The 16,196-nt window shown below is 40.3% G+C and overlaps 1 protein-coding gene across 2 annotated transcripts in view; it reads left to right on the top strand.

Moving 5' to 3' along the window:
* The window catches only part of LOC130361182 (embryonic protein UVS.2-like), a 78,680-nt gene that overhangs the window by 48,791 nt on the left and 13,693 nt on the right, over positions 1-16,196 (top strand). The window contains exons 14-19 of one of the 2 annotated variants that reach the window (XM_056563851.1): positions 4,937-5,074; positions 5,151-5,268; positions 5,403-5,581; positions 12,241-12,322; positions 14,300-14,427; positions 15,013-15,119. In XM_056563851.1, the coding sequence (XP_056419826.1) occupies positions 4,937-5,074; positions 5,151-5,268; positions 5,403-5,581; positions 12,241-12,322; positions 14,300-14,427; positions 15,013-15,119 (752 nt within the window). The remainder of the gene's footprint in view (positions 1-4,936; positions 5,075-5,150; positions 5,269-5,402; positions 5,582-12,240; positions 12,323-14,299; positions 14,428-15,012; positions 15,120-16,196) is intronic. The other variant, XM_056563852.1, reaches the window with a different exon arrangement.

The following is a 16,196-nucleotide window of genomic DNA, read 5'->3' as shown; positions in this document are numbered from 1 at the left end:
AATTCCTTTCTTTTTGGAACACTGATGACATCACGAGCACAGTGCTCTCTGCTGACATCTCTGTCCATTTTAGGAACCATGCATAGCTGATGTGTTCTAAGGGCAGCATAGTGGCTCAGTGGTTAGCACTGCTGCCTTGCAGTGCTGGGACTTGGGTTCAAATCCCACTAAGGACAACAATAAATAAAGTGTTATTATTATTATAATAACGTCAGCAGAGAGAACTGTGCTCGTGATGTCATCAGAGAGCATTCCAAAAAGAAAAGAATTTCCTCTGTAGTATTAAGCAGTTAATAAGAACAGGAAGGATTAAGATTTTTTATTAGAAGTAATTTACAAATATGTTTAACTTTCTGCCACCAGTTGATTTAAAAGAAAAAAGGTTTTCACCGGAGTACCCCTTTAACATAATATTTGGGTGCACACCCTTTGTAAAAAATTACTGAAATCAGTGGCTTCCTATAACCATCAATAAGCTTCTTACACCTCTCAGCCGGAATGTTGGACCACTCTTCCTTTACAAACTGCTCCAGGTCTCTCTTATTGGAAGGCGCCTTTTCCCAACAGCAATTTTAAGATCTCTCCACAGGTGATCAATGGGATTTAAATCTGGACTCATTGCTGCCACTTCAGAACTCTCCAACGCTTTGTTGCCATCCATTTCTGGGGCTTTTTGACGTATGTTTGGGGTCATTGTCCTGCTGGAAGACCCAAGATCTCTGACACAAACCCAGCTTTCTGACACTGGGCTGTACAGTGCAACCCAAAATCCATTGGTAATCCTCAGATTTCATGATGCCTTGTACACATTCAAGACACCCAGTGCCAGAGGCAGCAAAACAACCCAAAACATCATTGACCTCCACCATATTTCATTGTAGGTTCTGTGTTCTTTTCTTTGTAGTCCCCATTCCGTTTTCGGTAAACTGTAGAATGATTTGCTTTACCAAAAAGCTCTATCTTGGTCTCATCTGTCCACAAGATGTTTTCCCAGAAGGATTTTGGTTACTCAAGTTAATTTTGGCAAAATGTAGTCTTGCTTTTTTATGTCAGCAGTGGGGTCCTCCTGGGTTTCCTGCCATAATGTTTCATTTTATTTAAATGTGGACGGATAGTTTGTGCTGACACTGATGCTTCCTGAGCCTACAGGACAGCTTGAATATCTTTGGAACTTGTATGGGGCTGCTTATCCCCCATCCGGACTATCCTGCATTGACACCTTTCATCAAATTTTCTCTTCCGCCCACGCCCAGTGCCATGGGTTGCAAACTTCTTGATAATGCTTAATGTGGCACACACAGACACACAATGCAAAGACTAGGTGAACTTCTCTCCTTTTTATCTGCTTTCAGGTGTGATTTTTATATTGCCCAGACCTGTTACTTGCCCCATGTCAGTTTAAAGGAGCATCACATGCTTGAAACAATCTTATTTTTCCACAATTTTGAAAGGGTGCCAATAAATTTGTCCAGCCCATTTTTGGAGTTTGGTGACATTATGTCCAATTTGCTCTTTTTTTCCTCATTTTTTTGTTTTTTGTCCAATGCACACAAAGGGAATAAACATGTGTATAGCAAAACATGTGTTACTGCAATCCTTTTCTGTGAGAAATACTTCATTTTCTAGAAAAATTTCAGGGGTGCCAACATTTACTGTATCTATGTATCCTTAAAGGGGTTATCCAGGGAAAAACTTTTTTTCATATATCAACTGGCTCCAGAAAGTTAAACAGATTTGTAAATTACTTCTAATAAAAAATCTTAATCCGTTCAGTACTTATGAGCTTCTGAAGTTAAGGTTGTTCTTCTGTCTAAGTGCTCTCTGATGACACATATCTTGGGAACCGCCCAGTTTAGAAGCAAATCTCCATAGCAAACCTCTTCTAAACTGGGCGGTTCCCGAGACAGGTGTCATCAGAGAGCACTTAGACAGAAAAGAACAACCTTAACTTCAGAAGCTCATAAGTACTGAAAGGATTAAGATTTTTTAATAGAAGTGATTTACAAATCTGTTAAACTTTCTGGAGCGAGTTGAGATATAGATATATATATATAAGTTTTTTCCTGGATAACCCCTTTAAAGTGTCCCTGTGATTTAAAAAATACTTTAGATATTTCAAATGTTTTGACTGATTGGGCTCTGCATACTGAGACCCCTACCTAATGCTAGAATAAGCAGAGAGAAGTGCTCACGTCTCTCTTCGAACTGGACCAGACAGACTCTATAGAAAGTCTATAGAGCATTCTGCAAGGAGAGAGAAAGGGTTCCGGTCTCGGATGTCACTTGACACAAATAAATAAGGATGTGATGTCTATAGAGATGAGCGAACTTACAGTAAATTCGATTCGTCACGAACTTCTCGGCTCGGCAGTTGATGACTTTTCCTGCATAAATTTGTTCAGCTTTCCGGTGCTCCGGTGGGCTGAAAAAGGTGGATACAGTCCTAGGAGACTCTTTCCTAGGAATGTATCCACCTTTTCCAGCCCACCGGAGCACCTGAAGGCTGAACTAATTTACGCAGGAAAAGTCATCAACTGCCGAGCCGAGAAGTTCGTGACGAATCAAATTTACTGTAAGTTCGCTCATCTCTAGATGTCTACATCAGAAACACATCGGTTCTGAACCCAGTGCCAAGTGCTCTCCTGCATACTTTCATGGAACATTTAATAAAGGCTGTCATCTTTTTAAACTCATTACCCACATCCTCCATGTTTTGCATGTTCTAGTGGTTGGTGGGGGTCTCAGTACCCACACCCCAACTGATCAAAACTTATGACATATCTCAATGACATGTCAATTTTTTTTACATTTTTTTTTTTTTTTATGACAGATACATTTTAAAGACCAAACCAATTGTAGCACATTTTTTTTCTCCATCTTTGCTTACAATCTAAGTGCTCGGCAAAGTTTAGACGCCCAATAGAGAATGAATGAAGCGATGGATTGATACAGAGAGTGTATTCGGCACTCACACACGCTTTCATCAGGTCCACAAACAAATAAGTTAGATGCGTCCTAAGATGCCGGCTGTGCATCAGATGCCGGCTGTGCAGGCTAAGCCACTCATGCACAGCCAGCATCTCAGGACGCATCTAACTTTGTTTGTGGACCTGATGAAGGCGCATGTGAGCACCAAAACCCGTTGTCCGAAATTTTTTTCCACTAAATTGCCCTGTGCAATCGTGGCATCTTGAGTCCGTCCTTTGCTAGCAGGAGCGCTCAGAGTCCAGACTAACATAGAAGATGATCCTTCATAACCTGTAAGATAATCCATTCTTTACTACAATGTATGTGTCCTAATGCAAGAAAAGATAGAGCAGAGCTTCCTCTAAGGGTAGTAGGTGTATAGCAGTGTGAAGCTAATACAATAGGTAGCACCAAATAGATGTGTGCTCCCCTTGTGGGGTTGTGTGCCAGACACAACTACCATGAAGCGCTTTTGAGACTTGGGTTCACCCAGCTGGTCTCGATCATCAGGTAGAAGATAGGGAAAAAAAACGGTATTCAGGCGCGTGCCGCGGAATCAGTCAAACATCCAGTCTGGATATAAATTCTTTATTTGCAAAATCAGACGCGTTTTGAGGCATCTGCCTCTTTCTCAATGAACCGTGGCTTGTATCTTACATGAACAACTGAGTTGTAAGCGCAAAAAACCCGCGAACGGGTCAGATGCGGGAACGCCCCATGTGAACAGCACACTTTGGTGACGTTCATGAGATTTCGTTTCTGGAAGTAACATAATATAGTGAACAGGAACAGTCGGCACACATATATATATACATGAGAAATAACTTGTCGGGAACATAAAATACTTGTGTGTGACAATCCTTTAAAATTGCAACTAAAAATGCAAATAAAAACCGTGCTTTTCAGCAACAGTGTGATTGTAAAGTTAAAAAAAATAGAAAATGAAACAAGAGCTTATCGGCTGTGCTTCTTTAAACGTCAATATATCTATTGCAGACACGCGGGGCAGCAGGGGTTTGATGTTTTGTGTTTATTTGGAAAAATGTGTCAGCAACAGAGTGTTATATACTTGTTATCTACTTTTGCTGCCAATTGTGTATACAATAGCAAAAGTATATAACAAGAAATGAAACAACTAGCGCGTATCTGCGCTAGATATATTCACGTTTAATGAAGCACAGCCGATAAGCTCTTGTTTCATTTTATTCTATTTTTTTTTTTACTTTACAATCACACTGTTGCTGAAAAGCACGGTTTTTATTTGCATTTTTATTTGCAATTTTAAAGGATTGTCACAGACAAGTATTTTATGTTCCCGACAAGTTATTTCTCATGTATATATATATGTGCCGGCTGTTCCTCTTCACTATATTATGTTACTCCCACAAACGAAATCTCAACACGTCACCAAAGTGCGCTGTTCACATGGGGCGTTCCCGCATCTGACCCGTTCGTGTGTTTTTTACTGTTTTAAATACAACTCAGTTGTTCATGTAAGATACAAGACACAGTTCATTGAGAAAGAGGCAGATGCCTCAAAATGCATCTGATTTGACAAATAAAGAATTTATATCCAGACTGGATGTTTGACTGATTCCGCGGCACGCACCTGAATACCCGTTTTTTCCCCTATCTTCTACCTTACTACAATGTATATAATTTATTTTTATTTTTTTTCTTCTTGTTTGTCTGGTCCCGCAATGGGCATTCTATAGACTCCTTTATATTACTTTGACTTTCCTCAAGATTCACATTGGCATACTGCCAATTGCTTGTACTTAGCTCATCTCTGGGATAAATAATAATAGCAGATAATAGCAGGACCCTGACCAATAGGCTAGTTATCCATTTCCTGGCTGTCCGGGTATGCTGGAAATAGTAGTTTTGCAACAGCTGGAGGCATCCTGGTTGGAAAACACTGCTCTAGGATGTCCTTGAAATCTTTTTAATGCTCATTCCTTCCTTGTAGATGCTTCTGTTCCACTTTTGGAAGGTGACATTAGACCTCGCCTTGCCCGCAGTGCAACAAAATGTACAAGATGCTTCTGGATAAAGTCCCAGGATGGAAGAGTTCGAGTCCCATATACTGCCCCCTCCTCCACATACAGTAAGTACTTATTATTATATATTACATTGGGGACTTGACCCATTTATAACAATAAACTCTTTTCTTCGGCCATTAGCGAATTTCGAGAAATCAATGTTTATTTCGGCTATGAAGGAATTTGAGGTGATGACCTGCGTACAGTTTGTCAACAGAAGCACCGAGAATGACTATCTGAGTATAGAGGATGGATCGGGGTAAGTGATTTTTTGATACTTTTCGATCTTCAACATATTTTAGGTAGACATTTTCCATAATTGTTCTTTAATAGATAATATTATAGATATATGGATGGAAATTCAAAGGAGTTATAATGTCATCTCATTTTCAGCTGTTGGTCATATGCGGGGAAGATGGGGGGTAAACAGATAGTGAGTCTCTCTATGGCCGGGTGTATAAAGTACAATCTCATACAACATGAACTCATGCACGCTCTGGGCTTCTACCATGAATTCACAAGAAATGACCGGGATGACTACATAGACGTCATGTGGGACAACATTTCTCCAGGTGAGCACCGACATCTGCTGGTTAATGGGGTATTCGAGGATTTTTTTTATTTGACTATGTTACAGGGGCTGTAAAGTTAGTGTAGTTTATAATATAGTGTCTGTACCGGTGTTTGATGGCTGGTCTCGTAATTCAGCCCCAATGTTCATTTTTAAACAGCATACAAAATAAGAATTGTCTCAGGTTTTTCCAGTTTGTAGTGCAGCCTGAGACATTACATTGCTAGTCAGGTGTTGAAAGGGAGCGTGTCTGTGCTTCAATGGGTAAAGCGACTGCTAGGTAGGGGGGGAGATCATTCTACACAAGGCTGCAGGGAATAGTCCCATGTGTGCTTCAATGGGTGGGGTGGTTGATGTGTGGGAGGGAGACAAGTGACCTCACACTTAGAAATAAGGGATCCTGGGACTTGTAGTTGGAGGGAGGAAACTCCAACAGGAAATACCATTTAACAAAAAGACAGCAGCAGCTTATGGCAACCTCACGACACACATATAGCTCCATTAACCATTTAGCCTCAAGACAAGCACAGATCCTTTCTAATGTTCTTTACTGTCTGGCACAGATGTACTAAAATCGCCTTATGGTGGATAACGGTATAACACAAACCTGATGTTAACTAGAAAAAAATATTTTTAAATCAACTGGTGCCAGAAAGTTAAACCGATTTGTAAATGACGTCTATTAACATTTTTTAATCCTTCCAGTGCTTATCAGCTGCTGTATGATCCACAGGAAGATCTTTTCTTTTTGAATTTCCTTTCTGTCTGACCACAGTGCTCTCTGCTGACACCTCTGTCCATGTTAGAAACTGTCCAGAGCAGCCTAGGTTTTCTATGGGGATTTGCTCCTACACTGGACAGTTCGTAAAATGGACAGAGGTGTCAGCAGAGAACACTGTGATCAGGCAGAAAAAAAAAAAAAAGAACTTCCTGTGGATCATACAGCAGCTGATAAGTACTGGAAGGATTAAGATTGTTTAATAAAAGTAATTTACAAATCTGTTTAACAATCTGCCACCAGTTGATTTAAAAAAAATAAAAAATGGTTTCCAGTGGATTACCCCTTTAAGATTGTAGCAAAGGACATACACTTAGGGGGTCATGCATTAACCCTATTTGCCGAAATCCCGCATGTGATTGCACGGTCAAATTACTTAGTAAGACTGACAAAAACGTAAAAAATAAAAATGTTGATAAAACATTTAACCCCTTAAGGATTCAGCCCATTTTGGCCTTAAGGACTCGGCCAATTTTTGTTCTTGCACTTTCGTTTTTTCCTCCTCCCCTTCTAAAAAACATAATGCTTTTAATTTTGCACCTACAGACCCATATGAGGGCTTATTTTTTGCATCACCAATCGTACTTTTTAATGACATCACTTATTTTTTAACATAATCTGCAGCAGAAAAAAAAATCTTATTTGTGTGGTGGAATAAAAAAAAACGCCATTTTGTAACTTTTGGGGGCTTCCATATCTACGCGGTGCCCTTTTTGGAAAATTGACACCTTGTCTTTATTGTTTAGGTTCATACAGTTACAAAGATACCCAATTTATGTAGATTTTATTTTATTTCACTACTTAAAAAAATACCATTTTTGTTTTGATGGGACTTTTTGACTAGATTTTTATAAATTTTTTTATGGCATATGAAGTGTCCAAAAATGCACAATTCTGGACTTTGGTAATTTTTTTTATGTGTACGCCACTGACCCTATGGTTTAGCTAACCTTATGTTTTAATGGTTCAAACATTTACGCACGCGGCGGTGCCCCGTACGATTATGTTTATTTTTTATTACATTATTTTATTTTTAAAAATACTCACATTTATTAACTTTTTTAAACACTTTTTACAGTTTTTTTTTGTCCCCCATAGGGGGCTATATCATGCAATCTTTCTATTTCATGCACTGTTCAATGCTATGCCTTGATCAGTGTTATTGGTGCTTCAGAGCAGCGATCGGATGGTGAGGAGGCAGGAACGGGCCCTCCCACCGTCCTCACAGCTGATTGGGACATTGCAGTTTTACCGCGATGGTCCTGATCAGCTCTGCTAAGCTAACTGGCATGTTAACCCAGCATTTTAGATGCCACAATCAACTTTGAACGCGGCATCTAAAGGGTTAATTCCGGGCATTGGCCCGATTGGCGATGCCGCCATTAACACTGGGTCGTGGCTGCTGATAGCAGTTGGCACCCACCAGATTTTAAATGTGCTCAGCTTGTGTGCACACTTCAAACACCGGCAATGGGACCAGGGCGTACATGTGTGCCCTGCGTCCTGAACGGGTTACAAATATGAAAAGAAAACAAAAATCACCCTTTTTTCTCCTACACATTGTTTTCTGTAAATATAACACCATAAAATTGTGTTAAAATATTTTTATTATGTACAGGTGAAACTCGAAAAATTTGAATGTCATGCAAAAATTCCTTTATCTCAGTAATTCAACTCGTCTGCGGAAGGAAGCATGAAGTGCACCAAAATCTCCTGGTAAACGAATGCGTTGTCCCTGGACTTAATAAAGCACAGTGACCAACACCAGCAGATGACATGCTCCCCAAATCATAATAATTGGGAGGGGGGGGGGGGCTTTAGGGTTTTCATGAGCTGTAAGCTATAATAATCACAAATTTGACAAATCACGACTTGAACTATCTTGCTTTGTATGTAATGAGTCTCTCATATTTTAGTTTCACCTTTTAAGTTGCATTACTGAAAGGAATGAACTTTGGCACAATATTCAAATTTTTCAAGTTTCACCTGTAGAACATAGTTCATAACATAGTAACATAGTTCATAAGGCTGAAAAAAGACCAGACTCCATCAATTCAACCTTTATTCCTAATAAGTCCCCACTGAGTTGATCCAGAGGAAGGCAAAAAAAACCTTCATACTAGAGGTAAAAATTCCCTCCCGACTCCAAATATGGCATCAGAATAAATCCCTGGATCAACGTTCTGTCCCTATAAATCTAGGATACATAGCCAGCGATGTTATTATTCTCCAAAAATGCATCCAGACTCCTTTTGAACTCTTTAACCGGGTTCACCATGACCACCTCCTCCGGGAGAGACTTCAACATTCTCACTGCTCTTACAGTAAAGAACCCCGTCTGTGCTGGTGTAGAAACCTTCTTTCCTCTAGACATAGAGGATGCCCCCTTGTTATAGATACAGTCCTGGGTATGAATAGATCATGGAGAGATCTCTGTACTGTCCCCTGATATATTTATACATAGTTATTAGGTCTCCCCTAAGCCTTCTTTTTTCTAAACTAAATAACCCTAATTCTGATAATCTTTCTGGGTACTGTAGTCCTCCCATTCCCCGTATTACCCTTGTTTCCTGTCTTTGAACCCTCTCCAGCTCCACTATATCTTTCTTGTACACTGGTGCCCAGTACTGTACACAGTATTCTATGTGTGGTCTGACTAGTGATTTGTACAGCGGTTGAATTATTTCCTTGTCGTGGGCATCTATGCCCCTATTGATGCACCCCATGATTTTATTTGCCTTGGCAGAAGCTGCCTGACACTGGTCACTACAGCTAAATTTACTGTTAACTAAGACTCCCAAGTCCTTTTCCACTTCAGCCATCCCAAGTGTTCCCCCATTTAATACATAATCTCAGCCCGGATTTTTCCTCCCCATGTGCATTACCTTACATTACCTCATCTGCCACTTACCAGCCCAAACCTCCAACCTATCCAGATCCATTTGTAACAGTGCACTGTCCTCTATTGTGTTTACCGCTTTACAGAGTTTAGTATCATCAGTAGTGTTGAGCGGCATAGGCCATATTCGAATTTGCGATATTTCGTGAATATATGGACGAATATTCATTATATATTCGCAAAATTCGCATATTCGTAATATTCACGTTTTTTTCGCATATGCGAAAATTCGCATATGTGAAAATTCGCATATGCGAACATTCGCATATGTGAAAATTTATGAACCAGTGTAACTTGATAGAAGCAGCAGAAGGGAGGGATCAATATTCGCGAATATTCGCATTTGCGAATATTCGTCCGGCGGTCTCACACAGTAGTATTAGAGCCTTCTTTAGACAAGCTGGAAGCAGAGAGGGATGATCACTCTGATGTGTACTGTGGGAAAAAAAAAGCGAATATTCGTAATTTTGAATATATAGTGCTATATTCGCGAATATTCACGAATTCGCGAATATGCGATATTTGCGAATAAAATTTGAATTGCGAATATTTGCGAGAAACACTAATCATCAGCAAAGATTACTACTTTACTATACAACCCCTCTACAAGGTCAGTAATAAATATATTAAATAAAATATGACCCAAGACTGACCCCTGTGGTCCCTACTAGTAACAGTCACCCAATCAGAATAAGTACCATTAATAACCACCCTCTGTTTCCTGAGCCAGTTACTTACCCACTTACACACATTCTCTCCCAGCCCAATCCTTCTCATTTCATGAACCAATCTTTTATGTGGCACCGTATCAAATGCTTTGGAAAAATCCAGATATACCACATCCAGCAATTCCCCCAGGTCCAGTCTGGAGCTCACCTCCTCATAAAAGCTGATCAGGTTAGTTTGACAGGACCGATTCCTCATAAAGCCATGCTGATATGGTGTCATACATTTATTTTTATCAAGATATTCCAAAATAGCATCTCTTAGAAAACCCTCAAACAATTTACATAAAACGGAGGTTAAACTAACAGGCCTATAATTCCCGGGGTCGCTTTTTGACCCCTTTTTAAATATTGGCACCACATTTGCTATGCGCCAGTCCTGGGGAACAGTCCCTGTCACTATAGAGTCCTTGAATATTAAAAATAGGGGTCTGTCCATTACATTACTTAATTCCTTTAGAACACGGGGGTGAATGCCATCTAGACCTGGTAAATTTTTGTAGGCGGCACTGTACTTCTTCCTGGGTAAGACAGGTGACCTGTACTTCTTCCTGGTTTAGACAGGTGACCTGTACTGGGGAGTTTACCTTATCCTGCTGTATTTCACCTGGCATTTCATTTTCCTCTAACAATACAGTGGAGAAGAATTTGTTTAATATATTTGCTTTTTCCTGATCCCCGTCTACTATTTTTTTCACATCATTTTTTAAAGGGCCAACACTTTCATTTTTAACCTTTTTGTTATTTATATAGTTAAAGAACATTTTGGGGTTAGTTTTACTCTCTTTGGCAATGAGTCTTTCTGTCTCTACTTTTGCGGCTTTTATCAGTTTTTTACATATTCTAATTTTTTCTATATATCTTTTTAATGCTTCTTCACTGCCGTCCTGTTTTAGTAGTTTAAATGCTCTAATTTTAAGTTTAAATGCCCCGTTAACAGTTGTATTCATCCTCATTGGTTTTCTTTAATTTCTGACCCTTTTATTCCCATAAGGTACCGTATTTTTCGCCGTATAAGACGCACTTTTTCTTCCCCAAAACTGGGGGGGAAAAGTTGGTGCGTCTTATACGGCAAATACCTGCGGCCATCAATGGCTGGGACACGCCGCTAATACAGGACATGACCGATCGCGGTGATGCCCTGTATTAACCCTTCAGATGCGGCGATCAAAGCTGACCGCCGCGTCTGAAGCGAAAATAACACTAACCCGGCTGCTCAGTCGGGCTGTTCTGGACCGCCGCGGTAAAATCCTGGCGTCCCGAACACCTTACAGGACACCGGGATCGGCCTTACCTGCCTCCTCGGTGTCTTCTACGTGCCAGGATCCCCTGCGCTCTCCTTCGACGTCATCACATGACGGTGACGGCGATGTGATGACGGCGACGTCCCGGGGAAGAAGAAGTCCGGAGCGTCGGGGACACCCCAGGGACGCGGCGACAGCGATGGAGCGACATCCAGGGCACCGGTGACGGGTTCCGGAGCGGCGGTGACAGGTGAGTACTACCTCCTATGCCAGTGGTCTTCAACCTGCGGCCCTCCAGATGTTGCAAAACTACAACTCCCAGCATGCTGGGAGTTGTAGTTTTGCAAAATCTGGAGGTCCGCAGGTTGAAGACCACTGTTGGGTTCAGAATCTTTATTTTTTTAGATTTGGCACCTATAAATTGGGTGCATCTTATACTCCGGTGCATCCTATAGGGCGAAAAATACGGTATATACATCTTACAGTGAGAATTTAAGATATTTTTAAAAGTCTCCCATTTAGTGTCAGTGAAACATAAACTTGTAAAATAAAACAAAAAATATACATTTTGTATCTCAGTAGTCATGCAGAACTATGCCTAAAAAAAACCTGCACGGCTTGTACCGCCTCCTTGGCACTTTACTGCAGAACATAAACTCAATTGTAGATGTTTTACAGGCATGAGCAGAAAAAGCAAAAGTATCATTGTCTTTTTATACAAGACTATCTGCAGATTATTTCATGACCAAGACATCACAGATTAAATTTTAGATTTTTATGTTTGTCCCAAATACCAAAGAATATTTTTATATATTTTTTTATCAACCTAATATTTGCTTTATCCTTGTGCTACATTTATAACCTAAGTTGGTGTCAATGCTATATACAGTAGTTGGGTGTTGGTTCCACCATGGATGTTTCTAAGCAGTGATCTCCATACATGACTCTAGTAATGATAGAAGTTCTTATTCTTATCTGATCTAATTCTATTGTATAAAACATTTTTCTATACAGGTGATCAGCACATTTTCTTCTTGGATAATGGGAATACCCAGGACATTCCTTACGATTACAATTCTATTGTGCATTATACAAAGTAAGTAGATATGAAATATAGTGTACTATCATGTATGATTCATTTAGGAATAACAACATCCATGACGTAGTAAACTGTGAATGGCCATCACAACCCCTCCCATAGACATGAGTGGAGGGGGCGTGGCGTGATGTCACGTCCCCAGTCCCGGAAACCCAGAAGTTTAGTTAGTGGATGCCTCCAGTTGTTTCATCACTACAACTCCCAGCATTCCCTGACAGCCGATAGATGTCAGGGCAAGCTGGTAGTTGTAGTGGTAAAACAGCTGGAGGCACCCTGTATAGGTGAACTAAGGGCGGAAGTGCCGGCCCCAGCGGGCATCAGTGACGTGGTGCCTGCTGGGGAAGTCTGCCTGGTAAGTGAGCACACTACCAGGCAGACAAAAAGGCATTTCTAAAATAGTTAAAAAAAAAAATTTAAGGCAGGGAGGGGGTTAGGGAAAGATGGGCAATAGGCAGGGAAAGAAAAAAAAAAGGATGGTGGGAGCTACCCTTTAAAGAGTACCTGCCATGCGCTTAATAATGCTCCTAGTTCACTTCCCCATCATGAAAAACCCCTCACTCTGCTACACACAACCCAGAGCAGTTCAGTGTAAGATGGGCTGTGATTGGCTGAGGCTGTACACACACCCCTCATCTCTCGGGACTGAACTCCACAATGTGTCAGCTTTGCCCAACAGTTTGCAAAGGGAGCTGAAATATTCAGCTTTATACTCTCTATACACTGTGCTGAGCTGAGGTCCCACCTGTATTCTTGACATTTGTCTTTGCTAGGCTACTGCAAGAGACAATCTGCAAGTAGGACTGCAGGTGGAACCAGAAGGCGGACCTCTGGTGGCCTAACTATTAGTGTTGCTTGCGAATATTCGCAATGCAAATTTTACTCGCGAATATCGCATATTTGCGAATTTGCAAATATTCGAGAATATAGCACTGTATATAGCACTTCGTTTTTTTGTTTTTTTGTTTTTTACAGTACACATCACAGTGATCATCCCTCTCTGCTTCCAGCTTGTGTGGTGTAAAGAAGGCTCTAATACTACTGTGTGAGACTGGCGTGAGAATATGCATATGCAAATTTTTGCATATTTGAATTTTCGAATATGTAAATGTTTGCATATGCAAATTTTAGAATATGCAAATTTTCATATATGCGAAAATAAAACGCAAATATTACGAATATGCGAATTTAGCGAATATATGACAAATATTCATCCATATATTCACGAAATATCGCAAATTTGAATATGGCCTATGCCGCTCAACACTACTAACTATTAGGGGCTAATTTAACACATAAAGTTAAAATGTTTTATTAAGAAGTATATTATAAAAGTTATTCAAATAGGCAAATCTATAACATATTTATTTTTATTACTATTGACAGGTACCATTTAATAACATTTATTCTTGACCAAGGCCATAAGGGGGTTTGCTCAAGAATTAAGGAAATTAAACTAGGCCCCAAAAATTTAAAAAAAAATAATCTAAAATTATTCAACTATTAAATCCCCTCCAAGTCCCGTGGTCTACACACTGGGGTCTTTAATACGTGAATGTTTTCTTTTTTGTTTTGTTTTTTCACCATTTTCCAGAGCTAATTTATTTACTTAACCATTTTTTAAATTACTTCTATACAAAAGTCTTAACCCTTCCAGTACTTATCAGCTGCTGTATGCTCCAGAGGAAGACCACAGGGCTCTTTGCTGCCACCTCTGTCTTTTTCAGGGACTGTCCAAAGCAGGAGCAAATCCCCATTGCAAACCTCTATTGCTCAGATTTTCTAAAACTCTCTCGACATGTTCGTCCTATCTCTCCTTTATCCTTCTGTATATATGCACAAGAAAAATGCAATATTTACAATTCCCCTTTTCCTAGTGAAGGTGTAAAGTGTCAATAGTCTTTTCTTCTTAGTATTTTTCTTTCTTTTTCATTTGTCAGAAACTTTCTTATCACTAATATCTTATTTCCCCTTTAGGTACGCTTTCAGCAGTGTATCTGGCCAACCATCCATGGTCGCAATACCTGACCCCAACGTCACTATGGGACAGGCGATAGGACTGGATAATCTGGATGTGATGAGGATTAACAAAATATACAATTGCAGTGAGTGTTTGCCAACAAAATAAAACAGGTTGCACCTTGACCCCACCAATCCCAAGATTGGAGGACAATTGTCCCATGAATTAAAGGAGATGCGGCACCCATGCATGGCCAGTGCTTCATTCATTCTCTTTGGGGCTTCTGAACTGAATGAGTAATGAGCTATTCCATAAGCTATTAAAGGTCCTAGGCCCTTTAAAATTGGTGCACTTGCAATCGGATTACTTTTTTTGTGGAAAAGAGAGATAGTTTTTACTAATTTCTTGCATGCAAGCCTCTTTCCTCCCCTACCCCTCCCTGCTTGGCTTTTAGCATTGAGCCATGTATATTATTCATGCAGAGCAGGGAAGGGTGGAGGAGGGAGGAGGCTTGCATGCTACAACTCAGTATGGCCTCTACAACTCTTCTTGAGCATATCAGAAAAGCATAATTTTATAATTTAGCAAACAGGTTTTATATATTTATCTCCCCATAAGCTATATGCACATGTCTGATGCTCTAAGCATCATATACAGCAGACAGATTCTCTTTAATTGTATTTATTGTACCATTTCATTTTATATGACATATATGACTTATTCATTTCAGGTCTGTGTAGACAGAAGCTTATTACACCAGGATCTTCCACATATAACTCCACCTCATCAGGACAGGGAGGAGCATATTGCCTCTATCTCATCCAATCCACCCTTAAGGTAAGTTTTAATAAATTTCCTTAATGATCATTAAAGATGTTGTCTTAACCCCTTAAGGATCCAGCCCATTTTAACCTTAAAGGAGAGCTCCGGAATATAAAAATTGTGGCCCATACTGCCGGCAGTAAAAAAAAAGAAAGATGTACATACCTTCCTCCGCTCCCCCGGGGCCTCCGGTAACCGGCTCCGGTCTCCGCCGCGATCCACTTCCTAGTTGCCGGTGGTCGGATGAGTCATACTGCGCTCAGCCAATCACCGGCCGCAGCGAAGTCAGACTCGGCCGGCGATAGGCTGAGCGGCAGTGTGAAAACGCTTCAGGACACAAAATTCTTCACTACACCGGCACCTGCGGCCGGGGCTGAAAACGTCACACTGCAGCTCAGCCTATCGCCGGCCGAGTCGGGACTTCACTGCGGCCGGTGACTCATCGCAGTATGACTCATCCGACCACTGGCAACCAGGAAGTGGATCACGGCGGAGACCGGAGCCGGTTACCGGAGGCCCCGAGGAAGCGGAGGAAGGTATGTACATCTTTATTTTTTTACTGCCGGCAGTATGGGGGAGAATTTTTATGTTCTGGAGTTCTCCTTTAAGGACCCGAGCATTTTTTGCATATCTTACCACTGTAATTTTAAGCATTAATAACTCTGGGATGCTTTTACTTATTAATTTGATTCCAAGAACGTTTTTTCGTGACATATTCTACTTTATATTAGTGGTAAATTTTTGTAGATTCTTGTATCATTTCTTGGTGAAAAATTCCAAACTTTCATGAAAAATTTGAAAATTTCTAATTTTTCTAACTTTGAAGCTCTCTGCTTGTAAGGAAAATAGACATATCAAATAAATGATATATTGATTCACATATACAATATGTCTACTTTATGTTGGCATCTTAAAGTTGACATGTTTTTACTTTTGGAAGACATCAGAGGGCTTCAAAGTTCAGCAGCAATTTTCAAATTTTTCACAAAATTTTCAAAATCAGAATTTTTCAGGGACCAGTTCTGTTTTGAAGTGGATTTGAGGGGCCTTCTTATTAGAAATACCCCAAAAATGACCCCATTGTAAAAACTG

This window comes from Hyla sarda, chromosome 3 (genome assembly GCF_029499605.1).
Source record: "Hyla sarda isolate aHylSar1 chromosome 3, aHylSar1.hap1, whole genome shotgun sequence".
NCBI classification, from domain to species: domain Eukaryota; kingdom Metazoa; phylum Chordata; class Amphibia; order Anura; family Hylidae; genus Hyla; species Hyla sarda.
Note: the sequence above shows the minus strand (reverse complement) of the source record. Positions and strands in the feature narration are given on the sequence as shown.